At 40.1% G+C, this 27166-nt stretch overlaps 1 protein-coding gene across 1 annotated transcript; it reads right to left on the bottom strand.

Annotated features, from left to right (window-relative positions):
• Positions 1–778: 778 nt before the first annotated feature.
• SQLE (squalene epoxidase) lies at positions 779–17012 on the bottom strand. The gene is made up of 11 exons (XM_017825251.1): positions 16355–17012; positions 13957–14209; positions 13493–13673; positions 10716–10812; positions 7545–7658; positions 5776–5947; positions 5396–5491; positions 4811–4953; positions 3619–3715; positions 3001–3088; positions 779–2232 (listed from the first exon to the last, which is right to left on the bottom strand). Exons 1-11 carry the CDS (start codon positions 16643–16645, stop codon positions 2040–2042), a joined length of 1725 nt encoding a protein of 574 aa, XP_017680740.1. The 5' UTR covers positions 16646–17012; the 3' UTR covers positions 779–2039.
• Between the last annotated feature and the right edge of the window lie 10154 nt (positions 17013–27166).

Below are 27166 nucleotides of genomic sequence, written 5' to 3'. Positions count from 1 at the left end.
ACACTACCTGAAACCAACTCATCGGTAACTTCAGTTAGAAGCACACCCTGTGTTGCCTGGTGTCACAATGATCCCAGTTTGTTTGATACTTCAACATAAGGCCTTCATCTTGTCCTGAGGACAAGGCACGTAGCCATTTCATGGGTCTTGTTTTCAGGATGACCCTTCTCACACACACGTGCGCAAAATTTGTCTCTTCCCCCAGTAATTTCCAATAAGTGATTGTTACCCTGATCATCAAGAGACTTAACCAGGCACCAAATTCAAGAAAAGAAAAAAGTCCTTACACATACATGCAAATTTAAGCACACTCATATTTCCTGATCAATTAGGATTGAACAAAACTCATTAACCAGAGATACACAACAGAAATAATCTACATATATCGTAACTTTTTATTTAAGTAAGCTGAGGATGTGTATTTGGCTCAGGACTTTTTATCCTTGACTTTAAAGAGACTGACTGCAAATAATATAAAAAAATAGAAAATGTAAAATTAATCGATATTTTCAAAATTGTCACAAATTTTGAAAACACTTGTATAAATTCTGCAAACTTTGTGTACCCTTAAAGGGGCATCATTTAGTTACCATATATAACGATATTTGAAAATATTAGTACTTTACCCTAAAGTTTAAACATAGACATATTCATGATGGGTGTAATTTCAAGAGGGTATCAAAAGTGATCATGGTTAGAAAAATATACATACTTTTGCTTCTGGAAAAGAACAGGTCATATTCATCAAATAAAATATTAAATAAAGTCTCTCCACAGATTTTTTTCACAGTCCAAGATAAAATGTGTTTATACACAGCTTATGCAATCTGCCATTTTCAAGATAGAGTCACAGTTTCACCAGTACAGAAGAACAAAATTTGTTACTGTTTTCCAGACTGTTGGCTGCACCCATGTGTGATTGTTTAGGCAAGCCAAGAGTGGAGCCATCCCCAAGTCAATCACAGAAAAGGCAAAGTAAAATGCAGACGCACAAGAACAAAGGAAAGCACACTGATAATGAGAACATTGAGAGGAATAGTGACCAACAGGAATAGATATGAACTCTTTAGTAGCATGCAGCAATTCCTACAGGAAAAATAATCCCACCATACTCCAAGTATTAAAAGGACACTTTCAAGGTACTTCTCGTTAATTTTTAGAAGTAATATTAAAGATTACTGTCTACTGGAAATAGCCTGGACTGAATTTTTTTCAGTGGATAAAGTTTGTTGCTGTGCATCAGTTTGTGGCAGTGTTAAACTTCAGTTGCATACACTCCAAGCAAAACAAATCCAAACTCCCAAGGTTTTAAAAGGAAGTGAGATAGGAAGAAATTTCCAAAAAACATGTGCTTTCAGTACCTGAGTGCACTGCAGTAGCCAACACAGCTATCGTTTGATTATTACTTGTTTAAATGAATTCCAGTGTAAAGAATGAATTCAGAAGAGCAACGTGGTACTGGCGACAGTGACTGAAGTTAAAGATATGGTGACACATCAAAATCTGACATCCTTTACAATGTCCTTTTAAGTGCCAACAGGCTAGTATCTTACCTGCAACTGAAACAGAACAGAGGCAAATCCTAACAAAACAACCCAGTTCAAGAATGTTACAATACTTCACAGTAATAAAGAAACAGTCTACAGAACCATTGAACAGAAAAAGCATGAAGGATAATAGCAGCATATGGTTTACAGTTCTCACTTCTCAGTTTATTAATATTAGTGGTGCACTCAGCAATGGGTAAAGCAAGGAAAGAAATTCTGTCAAAACTGGCAATTATCTACCACGTGTCAACACTTAATTATGGTCTTTGTAAACAGCTAACTCCTTTTTGAACTTAATTTGCAAAGAAAAGAATATTTACATATAATATATATGTATATAACCACAAAACCAAAATTAAGTTAAATCCTTATCAAGGAAATTGCATTTTGAAGAGAAGAAAACATAATATAATATTAAATAGTACACGTCCAAAGATTTTGAAGGCATTGTGATTTCCTTGTTTTCTTCCTCCAGTCATTTTCCCCTGGATTTTAGTAGACTAAATACTTCATTTCAGAGTAAATAAGTGGAAATATTATAGAGCAGCTCCGGTAAAGAACAGCTCCACTACTGAAAACTGCTCGAGGTGTGGTGATCCAGGATTCTGACTTAAAGCAAAAATAAACGGCGTATAAAGCCACAGCAAAGAAGTGGCCAATCAGTACCATTGGTTTAGGAGATAACCTGCATTAAAAAAAAATAAATAAATAAAACAGGTAAATAAACAGAGTCAGAAAGCACTGACAAATTTCCATTTTACAAATACAGATCTCCACTCAAGATAACACACCCCCTTCTGATTTAGGCAGCTCTGGTCCTGCTATCTCAACTAAAAATTAAAAACTTGGTTCTCTTGCAGCTGCTCCACACTCTGTGGTCCCTTCTACAGCACAGCCAACACAGCCTGCAGCTTTCCCTTTTCCAGTACTCTGTGTCTGCCTTTATCATCCCTTGGAAGAATATTCTCAACAGGCTCTTCAGTTTCAGCTCTCATTCCAAAAGGAGAAACATAAAAGCACACATTCTCACATCTTCAGAATAGTATGATTTACTGTGCATTCATTAGTTTCTGAGGGGTCATTCAAATACCTTCACAGCTAGAGATTTCCCTGTTCCTTACAACCTTTTATGAGAGACCTCACCCTTCACTATTCTCAACTTGTCAAGTAGGGAATGTCTCCAGCAGGTGCTCTGTTGGTCTGGACCCCTCCACCTCATTCAAACTCCTGTGCTACCTACACTAACTTCTCTTCAGCTTTTGGTGGCCTTCTTTACACAGAAAGGAAAAAAAAAAAAAGTCAGCATTTAAAGACAGTTTCTAATAAGGTTCCAACCCTTAGTATAATCTTAACTATACAGGCTGGTGTGGGCCATTCTCCCTGTGCAGATCTCATAGGGGCTCACGGTGCTCAGCCCCCTTCACATTAACTACTGACAGCACAGTGAACTTACACAGAGAGCAGTCCAACAGGACCTGAGACACATTCTCCTCCAAGTCTGAAGTAATGAAAACAGGCTCTCTTTAGCTGATGCAAGGAATCTACAAAATGAATTAAAATGACTCAATAAATATATTCAACACATACAAGAAAATTTTTCTGCCTACACAACATTAAATCCAGGACTTTGGTAGCTGTTGTTCTGTTCAATTCAGCTGGATTTTGAGATGGTTTTATTTAAGGAAAGGATATCCTTACAGAATATCTACATATTTTTGTATTAACTGACACAAGAAAAAGTGCTTCCTACTTTTTTCTTTGATTGTGGGGTTTTTCTTCATTTTTGGTTTTTTTTTGTTGTTTTTTTTTTAATACTAACTTCAGACTTGCCTTCACATTCCTAAAACTCAGTTTACATCACAACAGAACTAAACCATTAGGCAGAGAACATGAGCTAACTTATTAAAATCCTTTGATTACCATATTTTTAATATATATCAATATACATACATATTTATATATTCATATACACACACAAACACATGGATGCATGGTCAAACACATCCCTTCCCCAGGCATATTTATTTATCAAGTTGTAATTAGTCAGAGGTTATCGTTAAAATATATTTACCATCTCTGGCAGCAAAGAGTTCATAAAGTGCCTGGGCAAGAACATTCACTACAAAAGAATGAGATTTTTTTCTTGACCAGTAAAATGTTCTTTTTGCCTGAAAAATGGAAAAACAAAAACAAAGTCAGTAAAATGGAAGAGCATTCAAAAGATTTCCAAAGAGGTGACAAAAGTCATGCTCATGGAAATGCAGAGTGGATTTAGTAATGTGCTAGATCAGTTCAAAGTGAAGTCATTAAGGAATTTTGGAAACTTGTTGAAGTTTGGAAACTTGGATCCAGTTTAGGCTCCTCTTACACCAAATATAGGTGCAAAAAAAAGGTAGTTCCAGAGCATGCATCCTAGAGTAGGTGGATGGGGTAGGTTGGAACTTGAAGGGTAACACTCACCTAATTCTCTCAGTTGACCGATAATAAGTAGGAAATAACTGGAAGTCTGAGGTGACTAGCTAAGTATCTGCATTTGGTCAGGTAAGTCCTGAACTGTCCTGACATTCAAGGTCCCTCTAAGTGCTTCTCAATTTTCTGATACACTTTTTTAATCACCTGTTTGTAGTCTATAATTATACTATCTGTAATTTAGCCAAGACAATATGCCTAACCCAAACAAAAGCAGTAAACAAATAAATAAGAGCTCTTATTATCTACTCATGAGAATTGTAAGTTTAAATCTCACTGAAAAAATAAACCTTGCATGAACACTGATGGTGCTGATCCTGGGAAAGAAGGATGTCTTCTGACTTACTACTGTGAGATTAATTCAGTGGGCAAGAGGCTCGTGGAGCACTGAGATGTGTCTTGAAAGACTTGGTACACAAGCTCATTATTCTCTAAGTTCCACTCACACAAGTGTAATGGTCCAGACCCACCACATTTAGGACCAATCTGGATACAAATACACTACTAAGACTGGAATACCAGTTCATATTACCAAAGCATTTTGACTGGACACAGCACACCAGTCTCCTTAAGTAAAATACAGCAGGTCTGTAAGCACAGGTTGGAAACTGCTTTTGCCACACAGCCACAGCACTCCCAAAGCACAGCTCCCCTGCTGAATCCCTGGTTTCTAATTATTCTATCCAAACCTTTGAAAACTGCCTTGAAAACTTACTTGCCCGAGTTGCAGAAAACTTACAAGTGTGTCACTGAATTGCAGCAAAAGCTGCCTAAAATCCAAAATAAAGAATCACCTTAAGAACATCAGAATCTTCATAAAGGTCTGGAATATCCTGGAGCAAACTTCTCCATATTTTAACATCATTTAAAATAACACTCATTCCTCCACCAGTTAGAGGGTGTCTTATATTATATGCATCTCCTAAAAGAAGAACACCTAGGTAGAAGAAAAAAAAACAATGGGATACTGCATGGACATTACAGAATCTTAGAACTCAAGCCCTCAATTAAAAAAAAAAACAAAAACAAAAACAAAAAAACATACTAAGAATTCATTCCCACCAGAAAATAAGATGAATAACACTAGCAATTAAAAAAGAAAAAACAAAGTAAAAAACCAAAAAGTATGTCTTTAAATTAACAGGCTTAAAAGTGTTTTAAGATGATCAAGGTCAAGCTATTTTTTTCCCCACAGGTATACATGTTCATGTGTCAAAAAGCACAAACACATACACTCTTAATTTCCTTTTTTAATGAAGTTTTCTTATAAGTTTTCTGTATAAGCTTGAGCAACTGAGTAAATTAAACTTAGAGATAAAAGAGGCATTGATTTAAAGTCTGGCATCGATACAAACATTCCAGTTAAAACTAGAACACACCTTTCTTGTTTACAGCTGAAGGAGGCAAGAAGCTGGCTGGCATAGTCCTCAAACGGTCATTCTGAACTGCTATTAAGAATGGTTCCTTTAAATGATCTGCAATAACCAAATATTTTAGTTACAGTACTTAGACTAAGTCAAAAATAACTTGTACATAACCTATTTTAACCTCTCCTTAGAGAGCTAATCCTTCTGGATTGCCAACCTCACCAATGTGAGCTGAATAAACTGCGTGATGTGGAAGCGAGGAAGGGTTATGGTTACTGGACCAGTAACCGTGCACATGGAAAAGCCTACACAGCTCAATGGATTCAATGAAATGTGTCTTTTTTGGGGCATATTTAAATGTGACAATTATCTAGAAATCCTTCTAGACTCACCAGGCAGTTGTGGATGAATGTTCTCAATCATGTATTCTTTTAAATTTTTGGGCATTTCCCCTCGAATATCAACAAGGACCCGAGTCTCAGTTGAAGAAATCTTATAGATTAGCACTGGACTTGTCTTAGCTAAAACAAGTTCAGCATAATTAGCTTTAAACTGTGGTGAATCCTTAAAAAGGAAAGAAGAGGGAGAAAGATTGAGACTGATTAATGACAGGATACTAAATGTCAGACATACAAAATAATTTTCTAAAATAGTTTAAAATAAAATTCTGTATCATGTTAAATTTGTGTTATTTGTCTCTTAAATTAAGTGTTTTCAAAAAGAAAGTTCTGAACAGTGTAGCAACGATTCTTCTGCCAATACATTTTAACATTTACTAGAATATATACTACTTTAGACATTTCATTTGAATACCTCATCAACATTTAATGCATGCCATTGAAAACCTGTAATACAATCAATGTAGTAGTTTTAGGTAAGATCATTCTGTTTTCTTTTCATAAAGAAAGTGGTGGGAGGGAAAGAAATGCACTAGTCTGAACACAACTACATGGAGACATCAACGGAGGAAGAACCATGGGGTCCTACCTAGTGAGGTCTTAAACAAGATTCCAAAACTAGACAAACTTGGGCGGTGCTAACTGAGTCGGGGACCCAAAAAATGCTGAAGTTCCTCCAAGTCAGTGTCCCCAGTATAGTGAAAATTCTGTTAATTTTGGTTCATTCTCCCTTAATGATTTTTGCTCCCTTAATTATTTTTTGCAGGAGCCACAGAGTGTAAGACCCAGCCAGGATTTCTACCTGGGTTCTCTAACCACCCAGCTACCAACCCAAATTCCTGGTCCGAAACCAGGATACCACCTTCTCTCTTCAAGTTTATACATCCTGAAGGCAAATAGGTACCCGTTTACAAGGTACCACACACCTTCAGGCAGGAGCATAGTTTGGGTATTCTAGAGTAGAAACTGTAGGTGGTTTCAGTCACAGGTGCCAGCATGATTTCCACCCCCTGAATGAATACTCTAAGTATTGTGAAAAAAGGAGTGTCACTACCTTAGGTACCAGTATCTTCCACAAACCTGTCAAAGCCCCTTTATCCAGGGTAACAATTTTACAAACTGGGTTCCAGGTTTACACTGGTGCCCACTTCTGACCCAGAGCTTAGTGCTAAATAAGACATAGCACTAATAGTGCACATAGCACTGCCTTACCTAAGATGCTGAAATGTTTCTTTCTAAAAATAAATTTCTGTGAACTGGTCTAGTGAATTCAGTACTCAGTTTAAACTAGCTATGTGGAATATCTGTACATTTTTTTTAAACCTTCCCCTGTTCAACAATATGTTTAAGATTAGCACTATACTCCACTCTTAAAACCAGAAACCTAAATTTAACCACAATATCTACCTTAAAACACAAAAAACAAAGCCAAAGCTGGCTCACAGATACTTAAAAGTGTTTTAAGAGTTGAAAATATGATCTGTAACTATACCAAACATGAAGTCTGATATAGTAAGTTCAACTATCCTAGAGCTGGGATGGAGGATGCATCAACAATTTCAGAGGAAAACAAAGATCAAAATTTTCAAGCACTCCTCAAAGGGACACAGAAACTGACAGAACAGCTGGATAAATATCTAAAAGCAGAGTTTTAATTGATTCTGTTGGAAAAGGTAATAAACAACAACAAATTCAGTGAAATTCAGACTCACATAAAGAAGCAGTACCATACTGGCTTATATAGTAATATGCATAAAAGTTACCTTCAAAATGCAACCAACAAAATGGGATGAAACAGTAACTTTACTGGATACCAAGTTTTTCCTAAACTTGGAAAAAAGTCCATCAGCTACAACTGTAAGTGGTGCATGAAGTTCCTGCAGCATGAAGAAAAAATAAAGATATGACACTGTCAGTTTTGCTTCAGAACAGTGAGAAGCAACTCAAGCTCTCCTTTGCAATTGTACATTACATGTTCTACAAAACAATAAACATCTAAGAGGATCACAGACTATACTAACAACATACGTATTAAGAAATACAGTATTTTTTGCCTCCCCTAAAAGCTCATCTAATGATATACTCCAGCTTTTTTAGAGACATGCATTCAGATAACACAGTTATGGGAACAGTGTAGGAACTTGGATAAGAAAAAAAGACAAGAAAGAGGAGTAATTTCTCCCTTTGGCCTGTAATGCTCTTCAGAAGAAAAAAAAAAAAAAGAAAGAAATTTTAAATTAAAGAACCATGCATAAGCAACTGAAGAAAACCAAACCAAAGTTTAACAAACTGATATGCAGTAAGCATATAGGATTCTCTTTAAAAGACCAAGCAAGGAACTCTGAGCAGTTCCCAGTATACTCAGGAGCTATAACAAATAGTGTATATAGACAAAATACAAATGTGAGTAGATGTTCCCTTCTACCTGCAGCTTTCTCAATGTCAATATATTCAGTAACTGAACTTCAAATGACAATAGATTTACACTAAGCATTAGTCTTTGGCCTTCAGTAATCTCATATGCTTGGCAGAAGCAGTAAAATACAGTTTTCCTTCTAAGCTTTCAGGATGTAAGTAACAAGACAAAAAAGGCATGCTGTGTTTCATTAGTACTCCTAGGAAAACTTTTACTATTGGATGGAAGCATCTGGTGAGGCACTATGTGAATGGGTTACTCCAGGAGCACTTGCCTCCAGCATCAGAATGGACTCTGTCACTTCACAGAATCATAGAATATCCTGAGCTGAGAGGGACTCACAAGGATCATCAAGTCCAACTCCACTTGGTCACACAAACCGTAACATCTTTTGCTGCGTGAGGGGAAGTTGGACAAAATCAGATGAGAGTAGATCTGAGTAAAATAATAGACGTTTTACAGTGTCTGTGCTTATACAAGTGAGTTCCTGAGTAGAGCTAACGAAACCTCTTCCCTATGGATTCCCAGATCGGATGATTGCAAGCTAATTACTCCTGCAAGTAGACCAAAGTCACCTGCCTGTATGGGTTCCCTGGTGTCTAATGAGCTGAACATTCATGCTACAATTTTTCCACAGTCAACATATTAAACCTGGAATCTATTCAGTTGCCTGGTTTTGATAAATTTTGTAAATTGACTTTTAGCACACTGTCTAATGTAAACCTCATTTAAGAGAATAAAAATCTCTTTTTGTAGTGGACAAGAGCGATAGAGAAAACAGAAAAACGCAGACACACAACACAGATCAGCCTCCTTTCTTTATGAAAGCAGGCTAAGGAATGTAAACAGCCTTGGCTTTTGTTTTATTACTCAACTAAGAGTTTCCTAGCTGTAAGAACTCACAGATAGGGAAACATACCTATGAAGAAATGTTTAATTGAAATTTCTTACACTAGATTTCTAAAATCAAAGGAGTTCTAAGCCAGCAAATGAAACAGCTCTTTCTAGCCACTGAACTTCAGCATTCAGAGCAAAACATGAGTTTGTTTATCTCCAGTATACAGATAGAAAACTTAAGTCCTTTATAACAACACCTATGCTCTCAGGAACTACACAGGTTAAAACACAGGTCACCCTAGTGCTGGCGAAGTAAGTCACACTTAAAATTACAGTAACAACATCCATAAATGCAAGAAGCTTAAAAACAAATTTCAAAGCAAAATATGCATTATCTTTTTCCACTGTTCAAACAAAATAAAACAAAAAACCCCTTATATGTTGCTGGATCATAAAGCCAACTGGATTTGAGAAAAAAAAAACAAAAAAAACCACACCAAAAAACCCCACCCTTCTCCCCCCAAAAAACATCCTCCTCTCCAAACTCCCTGTCTTTCTCACACCCATCTGTGATTCAATTGCTTATTCTATTAGAGTGGATTTCCTAATATGGTTTTGTTCATTTTATATTACATGTAAGACAGACCAATGAACAGGACTTGGAACTCCCTCCTCCTCCAGCTACCTCAGGAGGGGTCAAGGACACTGTAACCTCTCTCTTACAGCTTCCTACTTGCAGTACTTTGCCATCAAGTGGGCTGAAATGCCATTTGCCTGAGGCGAGTCTAAAACCAGCTTGCTCTCTCACAGCTTTGGCAAGTACTTTTAAAAGGCTCTCTCACATATGGTTTTATGCTACTATTCCTTAAGTATGAAAGATATTGTTGTAATGCTCGGGCAGGAGCAGGATCCTCCAGCTACTCAGGAACCTTCCCCATGTACTAGGAAGGGCAGCAGGGCATAGGCAGGAGAGTCCCATCTCCCCCATCACAGCACATCTGAACACACTGCCTACATAACTTTAGGCAGCAAAGGAATTTCAAAGTCAACAAAGAAGCTTAAAAATTTGGGTTTTTTCTAGAGAATAGGCAGTATACCCACAACTTCAGCACAGAGGTTCTATCCAGACTGGTCTTTCCTAAACTTTTTAAGTTCACACAGTTTCACAACATTTAGTCAGCAATTTAGCATTAGTTGATGCAAAGAACGTTAATCAAATCAGTGATACAATTACAATAGGCCAGAACTCTCTGTCATCCAAGAAATGACTGGACAGAGCTTTCGCTATGAAGAGGTAACTTATTTTCAGTCCCCCACTAGCTAGTGGATGTATATGTGGAAATGTAGACACAGTCAAACCACAAATCCTAATATACTGGGTTTTTTTCACCAGGAACTCTCAAAAGATTTTAAGCTCTAGACATATGAATATTGAAACAAATAATGAACTGAATTCTCCAGAGACACTGAAAACAGAAGCTGCATAACAAGTTATAAGGAGAATTCCAGGACTGTATTTACTAGAAAGTAATCTCTCGTTATTAAAGCTTTTGCTTTCTTCATAACTGCATTATTTTTGCACCAGTGCTCTGAAACACAAGTTTTAAAAAAATTATATATATAAATCAACCCTCAATTTTCTCAACAGTTTAACAAAGATCATAACAGAAAACTGTCTTACCTTAGTGTCTCCAGTTTCTTTGTCCTTGTATTGAACACCCACGACACAGTCATCTTCCTCAAGCAACTGTAACACAGTCCCCTCAATGAATTTTGCGCTGAAATGGAGGGGTTAAAACAGAAGAGGATTAATGATGCCAACATTTCAAGGCTCTAGACATGGAAGAAAAACCAAATTTTCACTAATCTTGTCTCTGCTGACACAATTTGTTTAAAACATGCAAGGAAGTGTTCTTGCCACTTTCTGAAGCCAGATTAAATGTCAAAAGGTGTTGGTCATTAATTTCAGTTCAACATTACCTTTGGTTTGATACCTGAATATTCTAAAAACTGTGTGCTTATCTTAAACACCCTGCCACTAAGCAGAATCCCCAGCTGTGCTTCAGGTGCTTCATGGCCAAGTGGGAGATGCTGAGAGGAGTTTCACATCTAATAGTGGTCAGAAATCTGGCAGCTGACTGAGTCATCCCAGTGAAGTGGTGGGAACTGCTGACATTTTAATTCTCCAAGGAGAATTAAAGAGCAAGATCAGCAGCACCTAAATACTTAACATGTACACTAGATAAAAGATAGGCACCTAATTCTCAGAACAGTCCAAACTAATCTAACCTGTTTAGGATACAGATGTCTAGGTCGGTAACTGAGGAATTCAGGATACATTTGGTATTGGTTTGGGGGGATTTTTTGCTAATTATGCTTTTAAAGTTCTGCAGACACTTCTCTTTGAACGAAGCGTCCCTTTCTTCTACCTCCCAACCAGAGCTCTTTCGGGTTCAGAAATTAAATCTCTGCAAACTTACATCCCTTGTTGGGTTTGAGCTGTTAGACTTGATCACAGCAGTTCAGACTTAGCAGTTCAAAATGGGACACTGTCTCTCCCTCACAAATATTCCCTATCCAGGTGAAATTCCATGACTTGGAGAACTAAGCTAAAGGTCCACATGCGAATACAAGAGCTTGCTATTTCAGGTTCTCAGAAGGAACACAAACAGTTCAATTTATGTCTTTTCTACATGCCATCCAGCATGGAAATTTCAGAACAGATCATGACTGGCTTGATTTGCCAGGCAACAGGGACTGTGGCTGTAACAAAACATGAATGATTAAGTGTGAGCACACTGACAGAAACTTCAACAGCAAGGGAGCGCAGCAGCATGACAGTGAAACAGAGCTCTGCAGATCCTATCAGCTCTAAATTTCTTTTATAGTTGTCATTTCAGTTACCTATGTAAGTGCTCACTTCTTTTTCTGGTTCACACCCAATATAAATCAGTTTATAATTATACAGAATTAGTTTACTGTTACAAACTTATGATCCCCTACCTCTTACCCTGAAAAATTAATTTTACTCATCTGAAATGAATTCATATTGCCTAGAACTTATAAAGAGGATATATTAATCAGTAATAATTATCCTCTGTATTTTCACAAGCTTAGAGATGAAAAACAAAACTTCATGGCACTATTAAGAGTTCTTGCTCTTTCCTCCATCTAAACACACAGTTTTCAATGCTGCAATTCAAATGGCAAACAAGCATACACAAAACAGACATTAATGAGTGTGTAGAAAAAGAGGAAAGAACTTAATTCAAGTCACAAACATTAGGTATTTTTAAGGTTTTGCTTCCAAGACGCTGTACAGTTACTGGAGTTTTCTGCAAGCTGAACAAACAGGTAACCAAATTTCACTGAACTTGTAGCTTCAACAAGAAGGCTTTAGTCTTCAGAGCTAGTGAACACGATTGCTATTAATTTTAACTGTACTACAGAGCTGTTAACTTTTAATGCTGCTTTTAGTAATTCATATGATATAACAGATATGATAGGAGAGAGCAATTTTCCAGCTCAGAATAAAGACATGATAGGTAAAAATATGATAATGTCATATTTCCCTTGTGAGGGGACATATGGCATTTATCGTATTTTTCAGGGAAAAAATTATTTAGGTGGGAAAAAAGACAACATGAAAAAAATACCACACAGAAAACAGCATCTAGAATTGTTTCAATAAAATTTTCCTTCTCACCTCTTCTATAAAGGAAAGAAAACAGTTAAGAGGAAATACCAAACACAAATTTTTCTTTTCATTATGAAAAAAAAGTGTCTTCTGGATTCTGAAAAATACAAGTTAGTAACTGGGAAGAGCTACTTTCATTTAGTGCTCCTTTTTAGTTATTTTGCCCCACTTCTTGTTGTCAAAAAAAAAGCAAACAAACACGCAACATGCATGCAAAAACTTGATTTCTGGCATCACTGACAACATCAGTGGAAGATATACGTGATCCTGCCCTTTGCAGGAGGGTTGGACTACATGACCTTTACAGATCCCTTTGAACACAAACCACAATCTAAGAAATTATGCCAGATTTGCCACTCACATCTTGGCCAGAGAAGTTCTGAGCATTATTCACCAAGAAGAGGTCACTGCTTCTGGTAAAATGCCAAACCCAAGAATCAGCAGAAGAGAATCAACCCTTCAACCATGAACTGTCCCCCCCCACAGATGCATCAGTACCTTGCCTAATATTTAAAGCCTATATTCCCTTAGTTTAAAGAGTTACTTGTCCCAAAGGGTGGTGTATATATGATATATATGATGTATATGAACTTGTCTGCAGAAAGCGGAATGAGTAACTATAGCTGCTACTTCCTCTTACTCTTGTTCATTGCAGCCCTCCCTGATGGAACAGAGGAAAATGGTTAAGCAATCTCATGGATGCTGGGAAGAGTGCTTTTGAATCTCTGGATCCTGACTGTGCTGTTCACAACGTGACTCACTTGGGCTCTGCCATAGCTGCCCTTCGGAGACCCATGATGAACTGGCCATGATGAAAAGATCTTCCACTGGCCACACGTCCATCTTCAGATGTTGGATAAGGAATCTCAACCTCTGACTTGCTCTCTAGGTCATGAATTATGTAACCATTTACCACTTGTGCATCAATACCTTCTACTGTATCTGCAAAATATAAGTCAACAGATGAGTTAAAAAAAGTCTTTAAGAAAGCTTAATTAGGTATTAAAGGTATTTCTTTACATAGGGTCCAATGTTCTTAAAACACATATTAAAAGACAAGTGTTTTCAAAATGGCAAACTGGAAATACACAAGCAATCTTAATTCAAATGTAAAGCACAGACATCATTTCTTAATTTTTCCACGTAGGTGTGCTTTTACTAAAAACTTTATAGGGTGTAGTAACTGTTGTGTTACACATATATATACATTTTGAATTGCACTTACCTTCAAGACCCAAGTCTCGAAGAGCATTAAATCCTCCAGGTTGCAACAATTCTCCAACTATCCTGTCAGGTTCTTTCAGATCCCTCTCTATCACTGTCACCTTTCTTCCATCCCTTGAGAGCACTGTCGCCAAGGAAGAACCAAGGACGCCTGATCCCACAATGATAATTTCTGGATCATATTGAGGTGATAATGTTGTATTTGGAGCGGTCTCTGTGAGATTCACATCTGAGAAGTTCACTTCTTTTTTACCCTTTAGAAAACAAAGCCAACAAAGTTACACGTGCTGATGTATCTGTACCATAACCTTGTTAGAGGGCTGACTTTGAACTAGTTCTACTCTGAGCCAGGGACTGAATATCAGTAGGTGGAGAGCACCTTCCAGTTTAGTTTTGTCTGAAATTAAATCCATCATACTCTACAATGCAAAAAAAGCACAAGAATAGAAAAAAAAAACCCAACACCCCTGCAAACAAAATCAAGACCCTTGTTTAAAACTGCCTTGCTGATCAAAGACAAATCACTAACGTAAGTGTCAGAGACACTGAAAGTAGCTATAAAAGACAGTAAGACAAGGCAGACCCATGTTCTTATTCTATAAAGTAACACACTGATGCCTTCGTGCCAGGGAACCACTCCCACATGGAGGCCTTAGCACCTTGCAAAGAAAAAGGTATCAGATTTACTGGAAAATGTATTTCTCTGGAAAACATATTTCTCTTTAATTTTACTTGTAACTAAACCTACCTAAGTACCATAATAACAGCTTATGGTAATACTCAGCAGGGAAAAGGATCAGCAGAAGCAGCTACCTGGGAAACGTTATTAAGAACTGGTCCTGAAATGAAAAGTCATCTGACAGTTAAAAGTATAAGGAAAAACATCCTTCACCTACATTTAAAACTGTTAAGAATTGACATACATCGGATTGGACATCAATGAACACATAAACTGGTACCTGAAGATGAAGACCAGCTGTGCTATAGAACCTTCCCAACAGCATCTAATCACATACACTTCAAAGTGAAAAAAAGTTGTAAGGGCAATTCCAGTGCAAAGCTGAAAGTCATTTCTCCAGCTGGTAGAAGAGAGTTCAATTCACTCTTTCAGAAATGCCTTGGTATTGCAGTGCTGACAGTGGTAAAAATACGATTGCATCAGTGAAACAAACGCCCAGAACAACACTGAAGCTAGAATTTCTAGTGGCATAGTGTCATGTTTATGTCTACAATGCAGCAAGGGAGTGCAAAACTAACTATCTGAATTCAGCTAATAGAAGAAATTGGGGTAAAGGCAGGCTTTACCAGAAAAACAAAATAAAAATCCAGAACCTTTGACTTGCAGCCAAAAACAGTTTCATGTTCTTTAGTGCAAGGGGTCAGTGCTCACATGAAAACACCCAGAAGTACACAGGACAGTAGCCAAACAGTGCCAACCACAGATGTACTGGATATACATGTCCTGTCCATGGTCTTGGACGGCAGGACTCCAGCTAAGCTCCAGGCACCAATTGCAGCTCTCCACCATCCCACAGCAAGGCCCACGCTGGGCTCAAGAGAATAGACTGTCTGAGCTCAGGTCCTGCACCTATTGTACAAGCAATAGTTCAGCAATAATTTCCATGTAAATCTATCTGCAGTTGTCTAAACAAATGTGATTTATCCATAAATACTAGGAAGCCGATCACAGAGCCACAGAACGACTGAGGTTGAAAAGGGTCTTTGGAGGTCATCTGGTCCAAAGCCCCTGTTCAAGAAGGGTCAGAGCAGACTGGCCTGGGACATGTTTTGGATACCTCCAAGGTTGGAGACTCAGCCACCTCTCTGGGCAACATTGCAGTGCTCAGTCACTGTAAATAATGCTTCTGGATCTTCAGAGCAAACATCTCACGTTTCATTCTGTGCCCATCTCCTCTCGTCCTGTCACTGGGCATCGATGAAAAAAGTCTTGGCTCTTTGCACTCTCCCTTCAGGTATTTACAAACATTGATATACGTTTATACAGACATTGATGAAACCTCCTCAAGCCTTCTCTTTTCCAGGCTGAACAGTAGCTCAGCCTTTCCTCAAAGGAGAGATGCTCCAGTCCTTCATGTTTATAACAGACTGGCAACTGAAGATATTTTTCTGCAAGTATAATAATCTTTTAATACAAATCTTTCTTCAAACACATTTGATTTGACTCCACAGAACCCTTGGTGTATCACTTAAGTTTCACTGTTTCTTTTGCCATCCAAAACTAACAGAAAATATGACAAATCAGACACCCAGCATCTAAAGACAAACCCTCTCCGCCCCTTTCTTAGCTCTTTTCCCTCACCAGGGCAGAAGGGGTCAGTGGCCAGGGGGATGAGCAGAGGGACCTTGGACCCCACGTGCCACGTCTGAATCAAACTCACCTTTCTGGATTTGGGTTGTTCAACTTGTTGAGACCCCGGGGTGGGTTTGGCCCAGAAAAATCCAACAAGCGGCAAAGCTGAGAGCACATGAGAGAGCATCCCCAGGTGTGATTTCTGCTTCTGCTGCTGCCGCTGCCGGGGGCCCCTGAAGTGGTACCTGTAGGACAACAGCAAGCCGAGGGAGAAAAATACCAACATGGAGAGCAGCACCTCCTTGTTAGCATAAGTCATGAGGTCTCCACACTTTTTATACACGTAGATGAAGGAGGCGATGCCCAGAAAGGTCCACATCGTGAGGGTCACTGCTCCCGGCTGTTCCTCCAAAGCTTCGCCGTCGATAGCCCAAACCGGGGCTTCGTGCAAGGGGTGAAAAAACGTATATACAGAAACGAGACGACTTCCTTTGCAATGGAAGAGAGATCTCAATGGGAAAACTGGGAGCCCCACAAGAGGGACAAGCCCCAGGAGCCTGGACAGAGGTTCCGAAACCTCAAAAAAAAATTAAAAAAAATAAAACGTCTTCTTAAGAACCCCTGAACTCCGCGCGGCTCCTCACGGACACACGCGATGCCGGAGGACCTGGAGCTCGTCCCGCCGCCCCAGGTCGCCGCTGCACCGTACCCAACCCCGCTCAGTGCCGGAGCCCTCACGCCCGGGGTCTGGGGGGGGGGAGGGCGGCGCACGCCCAGCGGGGCGCGGCTGATGCTCTACCTGCCCGCGTCAGGGCGCCCCGCAGCCGCCTCACGGGGTGAAGATGCGGCACTGCCCGGCCCGGTTGCCACGGCCGGCGGCGCCCACGCCAGGAGCGGGAAGGATCGGGAGTGCAGGGGGGACGGGGGTGCGCGGCGGGACGGCCCCGCGGGAAAGGCGGCCCCCCCGCCATGCTAATGAGCAACGGCCGCCACCGCCCCGCGGGCACCGCGCGCCCGGGCCGCAGCCGCGCCGGCCAATCGGCGGCGCTATGCCGACATGGCGCTATGGCCGCCGGCCAATCGGAGCGCGGCGAAGGCGGGGCTTAGGCCCGCCGGGCGATGTGACGCGCGGAGGGCGGGGCGGCGTTACCGTGGTGACGAGATGAGGGGCGGGGCCATCACGGCCCGCTCTGAGGGGCGACGGGGGCTTAGGGCACCGGCGGTGGCACCGCGGGGTGTCCTGCTCGAGTGGGCATGGAAAGCAAAACCCACCAGGGAAGTAATAGAATGGTTTGGGTTGGAAGGGACTCTAAAGACCGTGTAGTTCCAGATGCCCTGCCGGGGGCAGGGACACCTTCCACTAGACCAGGTTGCTCAAAGCCCCATCCAACCTGGCCTTGAACACTTCCAGGGATGGGTCGTCCATAACCTCTTCAGGCAGCCTATTCCAGTGTCTCGCCACCCTTACAGTAGAGAATTTCTTCCTAATACCTAAATCTATCCTCCTTCAGTTTAAAGCCATTTCCTCTTGCCCTGTCACTCCATGCCCTTGTGGAAAGTCCCTCTCCAGCTGTCTTGGAGCCCCTTTAGGTACTGGAAGTGCTCTAAGCTGTCCCCTAAGCCTTCTCCAGGCTGAACAGCCCCAATTCTCTCAGCCTGTCTTCATAGGAGAGGTGTTTCATCCCTCTGATCAACTTTGTGACGCTCTTTTGGACTCATTCCAATGGGTCTGTGTCTTTCTCGTGTTGGACTCTGCACAGTACTCCAGGTGAGTACTCACCAGAGCAGAGCAGAGGGGCAGAATCATCTCCCTCAGCCTGCTCCCCATGCTGCTGGTGATGCAGCCCAGGATGCAGCTGAGTTTCCTTTTTTAGCACTGAGCTCCTCAGGGACACACACATCTGGTCCTCCCATTTCTCTGAGAGGGACCTTTCTTGGGCTGTGGTGCAACAACATCTGTCTATCACAGTATAATGATACTTAAAAGCAATGAAGCTGTGAAACACCACAGGACTCCACTCCAGGAAGAACTGGTGAAAGAATGAGCAAAACCAATCACAGGCACACAGAGTGAAAGGAGACAAGATCCTTGCAGTGGTAGAATGGAGTAGATTTACAAGAGGGGGAAAATGTCTGGTAGTTTCTCAGTAAAAAGGAGACTGAAACCAGTTTGACAAAATGAATACAAGTGAAAACAGGAGATAGTAAGAGAAGTGGCTTTAGTTTATTCATCAGATTAGTCAGTTCAGGCTAAAAGTAAAGATCCTGTGAGCTAAAGAGATCAAACATAGGTTTTTCTATATGGTAAAGGCATGGGGCTCATCCAAGATTGATGGTTATTCCTTCAACAATGACGTGAATTCTGGAGCAACAGAAGCATCCAACAAAACAGACAACTACCTGTAAAAACATGTTCACAGCAGGAGCTGCTTTTCTCAAGTTTGAACAAGGGTTATTACAGCTGTCAGCAATTTTATATTTAAACAACTTGAGACTGAGCCTCTTAAATACATGTGTACTTGATTTCCTATGTTCAGTTTGCTCATGGTCCTTGTACCTGCTAAAGAGGCCTTTTTCTTATGGTCTGAGAACCAAGTCAAACAGCGTATAACCTTTCTGGGCATTTCATGCTATAGACCAAACACAAGAAGAACCGTAGCCTTCAAGTTACTGGAACCAACACAAACCCGAAGACTAGGAAATGTCAGTTGACATACATGAATAATACCTGTTGAAAATTAACACCAGAATAAATGCAAGTGCATAGTCAGAACTGTACTAAGGACCAGAAGAAACTGAAGCGGCTAATAGAAAGAAGGCTGATGGTTAAGAAAACAGACTAAAGCAGAACTCTGTGAATGAAGATAATGGTATGACGATTTTAAGACTAGAGTAAAATTGCTTCTCCCTCTTTAGTCCCAACTGCCCAAAACCCTTCTTTACCCCCTGAGGATCCTGCTTGATGCAGCTGTGAAGTTATTTGTGTCAACTTGGCCACAACAGATATGTGTAACCTGCTGCAGAACATGAACTTTCACCCTGTAGCCACTGTGCCTGAGCCAGAGCAGAGGGCAGCAATCTATGGGTGGTATGGGAAGGAATGAGTGTGAGTGTCTCTTCGGCTGCAGGCTGTAATTAGATCCTATTAGGTGACCAACAAAACTGAATGATTGTTCTCCTTCCACCCCAATAAATTGCCTACTGTTGATTAAATACTCATGCAAAATTTATTTCAAGATTATGTAACCTGTGAGTCATTTCTCTTGATTCTTTTATTTGGAGTGGTTACTGGGAATTGAAGTGGTTACAGAATTCTGACAGATACATCTGTTCGAGGCTCAGATGCTTTCAGAACATTGCTATATTTCCAGCCAAGACATTGGAAGTGGGTGGCTCCCCACTATTTCTTCACTTACTCTCACTCTCCTGGCTGTGGTGAAGAGTTTGACATATTTTCATTTGTTTACTGTAAGAGCTATCTTTCATTGCTTATGTTATTGTAAATGAGGTATTTCTGTGGATAGGTAGGTAGAGCTACTGATTTTTTGCCATGGCCTTATTTTCCAGCTTTATGATTTATGTGCATTCTTGAACTTGGTTAACAATTTTGTTTCTAGAATGAGAAATTTCAGGCTTCACTTGTGTTACCCTGTCAATATAACTGCTGTGGAAAATCTTTTTGTGATTTAAATCTCACAGTGGCAAATATGAAAAGGCTGAAGCAGGAATTTCTAAAATTCCATAACAACTTCACAGTTAGGAAATAGACTCCTGAGAAGATGCTGGACCTGAGCAGATTTTTCTCTTAAACCTTCTCCAGAAGGAACTTCACTCAGCAAAATGCTATTTTCAGACTTGGACAACCAGCAGTTGGCAGAGCAGTGGTGTGATGTTGGAATAACCAGAAATGGTTCGCTGAACTTCAGGGTATAAAAAATAAATCACTTGATGAAGCCTGCCTGTTGTGCAGAAGCAGGCATCATCTGTGCCATCTGAATGTGCAGACCCATAAAACACGAGTCATGCTCCTGGTTCATGGTCACAACTGCCCCGGGAGCACAGGCATCAGGACCAATATCTGAGGTATCACTGAGAGTGTGTGCATGAGACTGACCCTTGCTGCCCAAGGACGAGCTACACGTGACATGGCACCTGCTCTCCCTGTGCATCCTGGTTGTTAATCAATTATTAATAGTCATCTTCTTGCACTGACAGACTGATGGAGAAAGTCTGGTGTGTAGACTGAAAAATGAAAGAAAAATATCTGTCCCTGTGTTTCACTCATCATTGTGAAAAGAAGCAGAGCGTGGTAAATTTTGCAATACAGGTGTGGTAGGGGTCCTGAAGACTGAGAAGGATGATTATATGAATCTGCAATTACTCTGAAATAGGGATGCTTTGAGCTTTGAAGCAAGAGGCTACTTGCATAAAAAGCTGTAATGATTGTGTATGTATCAGTGGGTGTTTGAAGAAATAAAAAATTGCTGTCCTTCATGTGGCGATTTTATTGAGAAGTTGGGTGGTTCAATTCATTTTTTTAACAAAGTAGTGCAGTGCAGCTGGATATTTTCAAGACTGATCACAATGAAGAACTCTGCAGATGTTTTCAGAATGTTTTTAATGAATGTCAGAAAAAAACAGCTTAATGTCTAAACAACAGCAAAAACATTATTAAATATATATGTAATGTATGAACTGGAATTCTGCTATGAAGTTTAAAATATTATGCAGCACATCATGAAAGTTCATCTTGATGACATACATATAAGGTGTACCAAGGGATGCTTAGCAATATTTTCTCTCTACCCCAGAAGGAAGATAAGTGAAATAATTTGTCTCTTATTAATGCATAATTAGGGAATTAAAGCCACTAGGTTTTATGCTCTTTGCAGTTAGGTAGTACAGAATATTTAAGAGGGCATCTCTCTGGGGCAAAGCTGTAATTCCCAGGGAGTCCAGGCAGTAATTTAAAGTTGTTTGGGCTTGAGGAACATAGGCAACACGTGGGCTATGGTGTAGCCAGTGGCCACACACCCTGTGGCAGCCCTGACAACTACACCTGTAAGCACCTGTCCCCTTCTTGGTTCTGTTTTCTGTGTAAGGCTATGATTATGCTGCCCATTTTTCTATCATTTTATCTCAGATTGCACATGGTGATTTTTCATATACTATCAATATATTTACCTCTTTTTCTTACTATTTAGAGTGAGTTGGTATTCAGTCAATTATATCCATAATCACAAGTCAGATGACTGGGATGGAAGGATGGAAAGGGAGAGGCTAAATCATTATTTTAAAAATTACAATTCTCACACCAGCTCTGACAGAGCTTTGTGTTTTTCTCTGATTTGGATGACATGTTTCACAGACATTTCCTAGCTGTGCCTTACTGAAGACAGCAAAATGTTTTCACAAGGCGCTACAGTCTTCAGGCTTGTGGGGAGAAGGTGGTGACATAGGAGTAGGGTTAATATAGGGCAGACAGGCTACAGATAATGAGAAAGGAAAAAGAGATTGAAGAACCACAAGACAGAGGCAGGGTGGAGAAGCATATCAACATTACAGTGGTATTTGTTAAAAAAGGCTTTCCTTTTGAGCAGTTACACAGCATTGAACAGAAATGCAGCCTCTGTACTGCCTTATCTCCACATACAATCCAAACAGATTCTCTTTTTAAACACCAGAGGCTGCTTCTCTCCCTTATTTCCTCAGTGAATAATTTGTTTCTACATAGGTGGAGCTCAGATTCACCCAGAAGACAATCAGATCTTCAAGTTCAGTATGTAGCAATGCTGAAGTGAGAGGTGAACTAGTTCTATAAACAGAAAAGCTGCTCATATTTGTGAATTCCCATGAGGTGGAATTGCAAATTACACATCAACAGTAATCCATCCATGCACTAGAAATTGAGAACAGGTGAGCTCTGGAGGGCAGATAGAAAGGACAAGCCAGAAAACCAGAAGGGAAGAGCAGAGAGAGTTTAGCACATAAAAAAAAAATAATCTTACAAGACAGGAATTAATCCACATCGACTCTGCTATGAGTGAACTTTTCCTGCTGCTGAGCAAACTTACTTTACTAGAGCACGGGTCTGATGAGGAGTGCCTGAGAAAGGTGGGGGTGTTTATCTTGGAGGAGGCTCAGGGGAGACCTTATTGATCTCTACAACTACCTGAAAGGAGGTTTTAGCCAAGGGGAGGTCAGTCTCTTTTCCTAATTAGCAAGCAACAGGATGAGAGAAAATGGCTCAGTTGCACCAGCAGAGATTTAGATTGAATATTGCAAAAAATCTCTTCACAAAAAAGGGTTGTCAGGCTGGAACAAGCTGCCCAGGGAAGTGGTGGAGTCACCAACTGTGTAATTATTTTATTTAAAAGATATGTAGATGTGGTACTTAGAGACATGGTTTAGTGGTGGGCTTGGCAGCGCTGGGTTAATGGTTGGACTCAATGAACTTAAAGATATTTTTCAATCTCAATTATTCTATTCTATGTTTTCCAGGAGAGTTAATTATTACATACTAAGTTTCTCATCACTTTGCAACAAAAAATACTGCTTGCCAATAAAAGTGTTTCCATATAAATCACTTGGCATCTATAAATGTCTAAGATAGGTTGTAGTTTATGACTTAAAATTATGGATTGGAAATGTCGGTAAAAATAAGGACAGTCTGTAGTTCTGGAAGGGCACATTACAGCAAGAGACTCAACCTACAAAACCTGGAAAGAATCCACACAGCTAGCAAGTTCCATTTAGCAGGCTTTTTGGTACTTTGGTTGGTTGCTTTATAAATTAAAGATTGTCTCTCTAGACTGTAGGAGCATGTGATAAAAACTTCTGAAAATTTATTGTTTTTTCCCTGCCATCCATCTTCCCTGTTTCTTTTCAGTCTTTTCTGCATCTACTCTAATTTTTCATTAGGGGGTGCAATTGCTTCTTAATCTTCAAAAACTGGAAAAAGTACTCATAGGCAAAGTAGTCTTTTGGATTGAAGACCTGAATATTTTCCCTCTAAGTCCAAGCTTAATTTAGTGGCACTTCACATCTCTTCTTTCGCCTCCTTGAGGATACTGATATTTACAGTGATTCACCTTGACCAGATGAGGGTATCAGAAGCCAATTTGTTCAGATAATATTTATTTTCTAAGCAAAAACTCTTCAGGCAGGATAAAAACAATTGAGGAGCCAAATCCAATAATTTTTTTAAATGAAAATATATAACAAATACAGAGCTACTGGGATAAGTGTATGCTCACTGTCCCTCATAAGATGCCCTATAGTTCTTTGCTTTTCAGAAGAACATCAATCAGGTGGGGAGGGGCTGACTTCCATTGCCCTGTGGAGCAGGGACATCCTCAGTGTTGCTGAGTTGCTGTCTTCTGATCTCCTGATTTCTTTAATATCTTTCGTATCAGAATTCTCCTCTAACCCTTATGCTGCCAAGTGTTAGAATTTCAATGTTTCACTTCTATTTATTTGTCTTAACCTGGTGAGAATTTAGTTCATGTATTTTTTCACATCTTAATAATTTTTTTTTATGAAGGTGACTGAAATTCACTCAGCTGTGCTATATCAAGCTTGGCCTTGGATGAGAGATGGAATCCTTAGAGGAAAGGCTGCTCTGCCTTCTTACTTGCTCTTCCTCCACCTGTACCTCAGAGGAAGCTCACTGAGTCTCTCTAAAATGGCCTACTCAGGTACCCATAACTTGACTGCTACAATTGTAAACAGACAGCTGCCCAGACTGCTGTTTATCTCCACCCTTCTTCTCTGCCTCACCTCCTCTAAATGGTGACTGCTGAATATCCTCCTCTAGCTCTACCTCTGCTCTTGCATCTTCCACACGCTTTTGTCAATGCCAAGTCTATGTCCCATGGATTCTGTCTCCCCTAGCTTAGGGCAGATCCCTGGCTCCCAAATTTGTCCTCCTACAAATAAGACTAGGCTGGTTTTCAAGAATGCCATCTTCTTCCAACTCGGTCAAGGCTGATGAGCAGAATCAGGCTTGCTGATGGTCATTTCTGGCTTGTCTCTTCCTCTAGGGAGAGGTTGTGTCCCTCACAAATGACATGTGGGGCAGGCAATGGACAACCTCCACAGAGCCATTGAGGAAGTCAGGCTTTGTAGAGCTGCTGCCTACTACAGCTAGCCACAAACAGATTCTGGTGGAAGGCCAAGAGGACTCACACTTGAGTTGGGAAACCTCCCTTCCCTGCCTTTGTCACTGAGGGAAAATCATGGTGGTTAGCAGGTACACGGCAAGGACTGGTGGGATAAGCAGTGTCTCCAAGAGTGCTCTACCAATGGTAGAGTGTGGTCACTCTCTAGATGTTCTAGAGCCCCACTGTCAAAGTGTAGATGAATATTCCTACATTAAACCCTTGTAGGAAGTGCTTTAACAGCATTTGTGGCCTCCTACAGGACTCTGTACTTGTATGTAATGAGCCAATAGTTACCACTAGTGGGAGAAAAGCCCATGTGCCTTTTGTCCAGACCAGGAGTTTCAGATACAGTTACTGCATTTCCCACTGCAACCTCTTCAAATAGGTCTGAGTTACAACAGCTGTCAGGTGCCTTAATCTCCAGGACAGCAGAGATAAACAGCAATCATCTACCTTTCAAAAGGAGAATGGAGTGCATAATGAATACAAATGTATTGCAGGGGAAACATAAACATCAAGAAACATAAACACACCGGATTTACCTTAAATAACACACATTTCCCTGAAGGTACAAACTCAAGTTTGTTTTTCTTAGCTAAAATTGGGGTGATTTTCAAGAATGCTGCTTGCTTTCAGCTTCCATCAGTGCTGGACAAATCAATACATACTGGATTGTCTGGAAATTATCCCCACAGGACCCTGAAGTTGAGCTGTTGACTCTGCAGGCAAACAGCTATCACAGTGTCCTGATTACAGAAGTACTTCTCTACACAGTACACAGCAGTGAGAAAAAGAATGGAGTTGCATTAAAAATCAACATGTAAAATTGATTTTACAAGACTTGAGCTTTAGACTTCCTGATTTCAAACTCGCGGGTTTGGAAAAAACCCTCACAAAGTATTTAGGGACAAAATGTAGGAAAAGGAGTTAAATATGGATTTAAGTAATGCTGTGGGTTGCTTGTGACTGGTACCCCCCTCTTGTGGACTTTTGCTAAATTACATACCAAAACTCCTATATTTTGTTTCAGAATCAGTCTGATTGACAGCTGCGTGGCTGCCGTGTCTGCTACTTTGTGATAGAAATGGGCGAAAGGTAGTTGGGAGGATTTCAGTAGAGGAATTTAACTTATTTTCAGTTTAATCACTAGTTTCAGTTTATTTGGACTTCTCAATCTATGCCTTTAGCTTTTTCTCCTTTTTTAGTTTTATTCTAACTGCTTCATGCAGAATATTTGGAAAAACTTATGGGTACTTGAGGCTCATCTCACACTTTATGTATTTTAAGGTCACAGGTCTTTGAAGCTCTCTTGACACTTCAGTCACTACAAAATGAGGGACTGTGGCGTGGAAAGAAGCAACTGTGAAAACCACTAAACATGCATATATACATGCCAAGGCTGTAGCAAAAGGTATTAAAGTAGTAATCTTTCGATGTACAAAGGAGGAGAGCGAGTAGGAAAAGTAAAATTATTTTATTGTGATATATGGCATTGCTGACAATGATACCAGAATGGCCTGTGGGAATCTGTGGGAACCTGTGTTCTCAAGGGCAAAAATCAACATTAAAAATTGAAAAAAAAAATGAGCAAAAGAGCTCCACACTTGATTTTTAGATTTGAGAAAATGCATTTCACTACAATATTTAAGATATTCATTGTGTTGAATTTGACAAATAAATGACTGAGAAGTGACTGGATTATAGCACAGATAAAGAAAATCTCGTGTGCCAATGGGTTCATTAATTGAGCAGCAGTGGCTCAAAAACAATGTCTGTCAACTGATCCAGAGTAATTCAAATGAGGAATAAGCCCAAATGTTTAATGCTCAATGTGATTAATGCCTGGCACCGACTCTCTGCAGAGATGATAGAGCCATGGCTTTATGTCTGTAAATCAGGTGTCACGTTGTACATATTTTAGCCAAGCACAAGCAATGCTTTTGTTGAACACAAGTAATTGGGTTAAATACAGAGGTAACTGGTCGACACAAAATGGTTTGTATTACATGTGACAGTTTAAATTACTGTGTCCCCTCCTGGAACTCAATTCTATGAATTTGTATTCTCTCATGGTTTCAAAAACAGCTGTTTACCAGTGTGAGAGGAAAGCAGAGTTAATGAATGAAGGAATTCTCCCTGCACTCCTGAGATACCCTGTGAACATCTATGAAATGCTAAGGGATGCTAATTAAATGAAATACTAGGAAAAATTCCAAATACAAAACTCAAGTACTTGACTGTAACAGAGACACCTGTACATGTCAGATTTGCCAATACAAGTAGAGTAGCAGGTGAGTGTTACAACATCCTATTTGAAAATGTTAGCTGAAAACCTTAAGGCAATATGCAGCTTTGCCTCTCAGAGGGAAATATTAGTTTGATACTTCTTGATAGGTGACATAACGAAGATGAATATGACTCTACCACTGGAATGACTGGGAAAGGGAGGGACTGCTTCCCCCATGAGCAAGTACCTGAGCTGAGCCTGTAAAGAGAACTCCCCAAAATACAGTAACTGCAAGAAGACAAGAAAAAAAAAAAGGCAAATCTGAAGCAAATGCATCAGTGTGGTGGTGCATCCCATCCCCCACCCCTCCCCATAGGCCTACTGTGATCTCAGAAATGCTTGTTAGGTCTTGGCTTTCATGAACAGCACCTGGGCTCAGCTTCTCTTGAGCTTATCAGAAACACTGTCTGTTCCCAGGAACCAGTGCTGTTTAATGAGCTCCTAGGTTTTT

Source organism: Lepidothrix coronata, unplaced genomic scaffold, assembly GCF_001604755.1.
Source record: "Lepidothrix coronata isolate B3197 unplaced genomic scaffold, Lepidothrix_coronata-1.0 Scaffold117, whole genome shotgun sequence".
Classification (NCBI taxonomy): domain Eukaryota; kingdom Metazoa; phylum Chordata; class Aves; order Passeriformes; family Pipridae; genus Lepidothrix; species Lepidothrix coronata.
The sequence above is the reverse complement of the archived record's forward strand: the minus strand, read 5'-3'. Positions and strand labels throughout refer to the sequence as shown.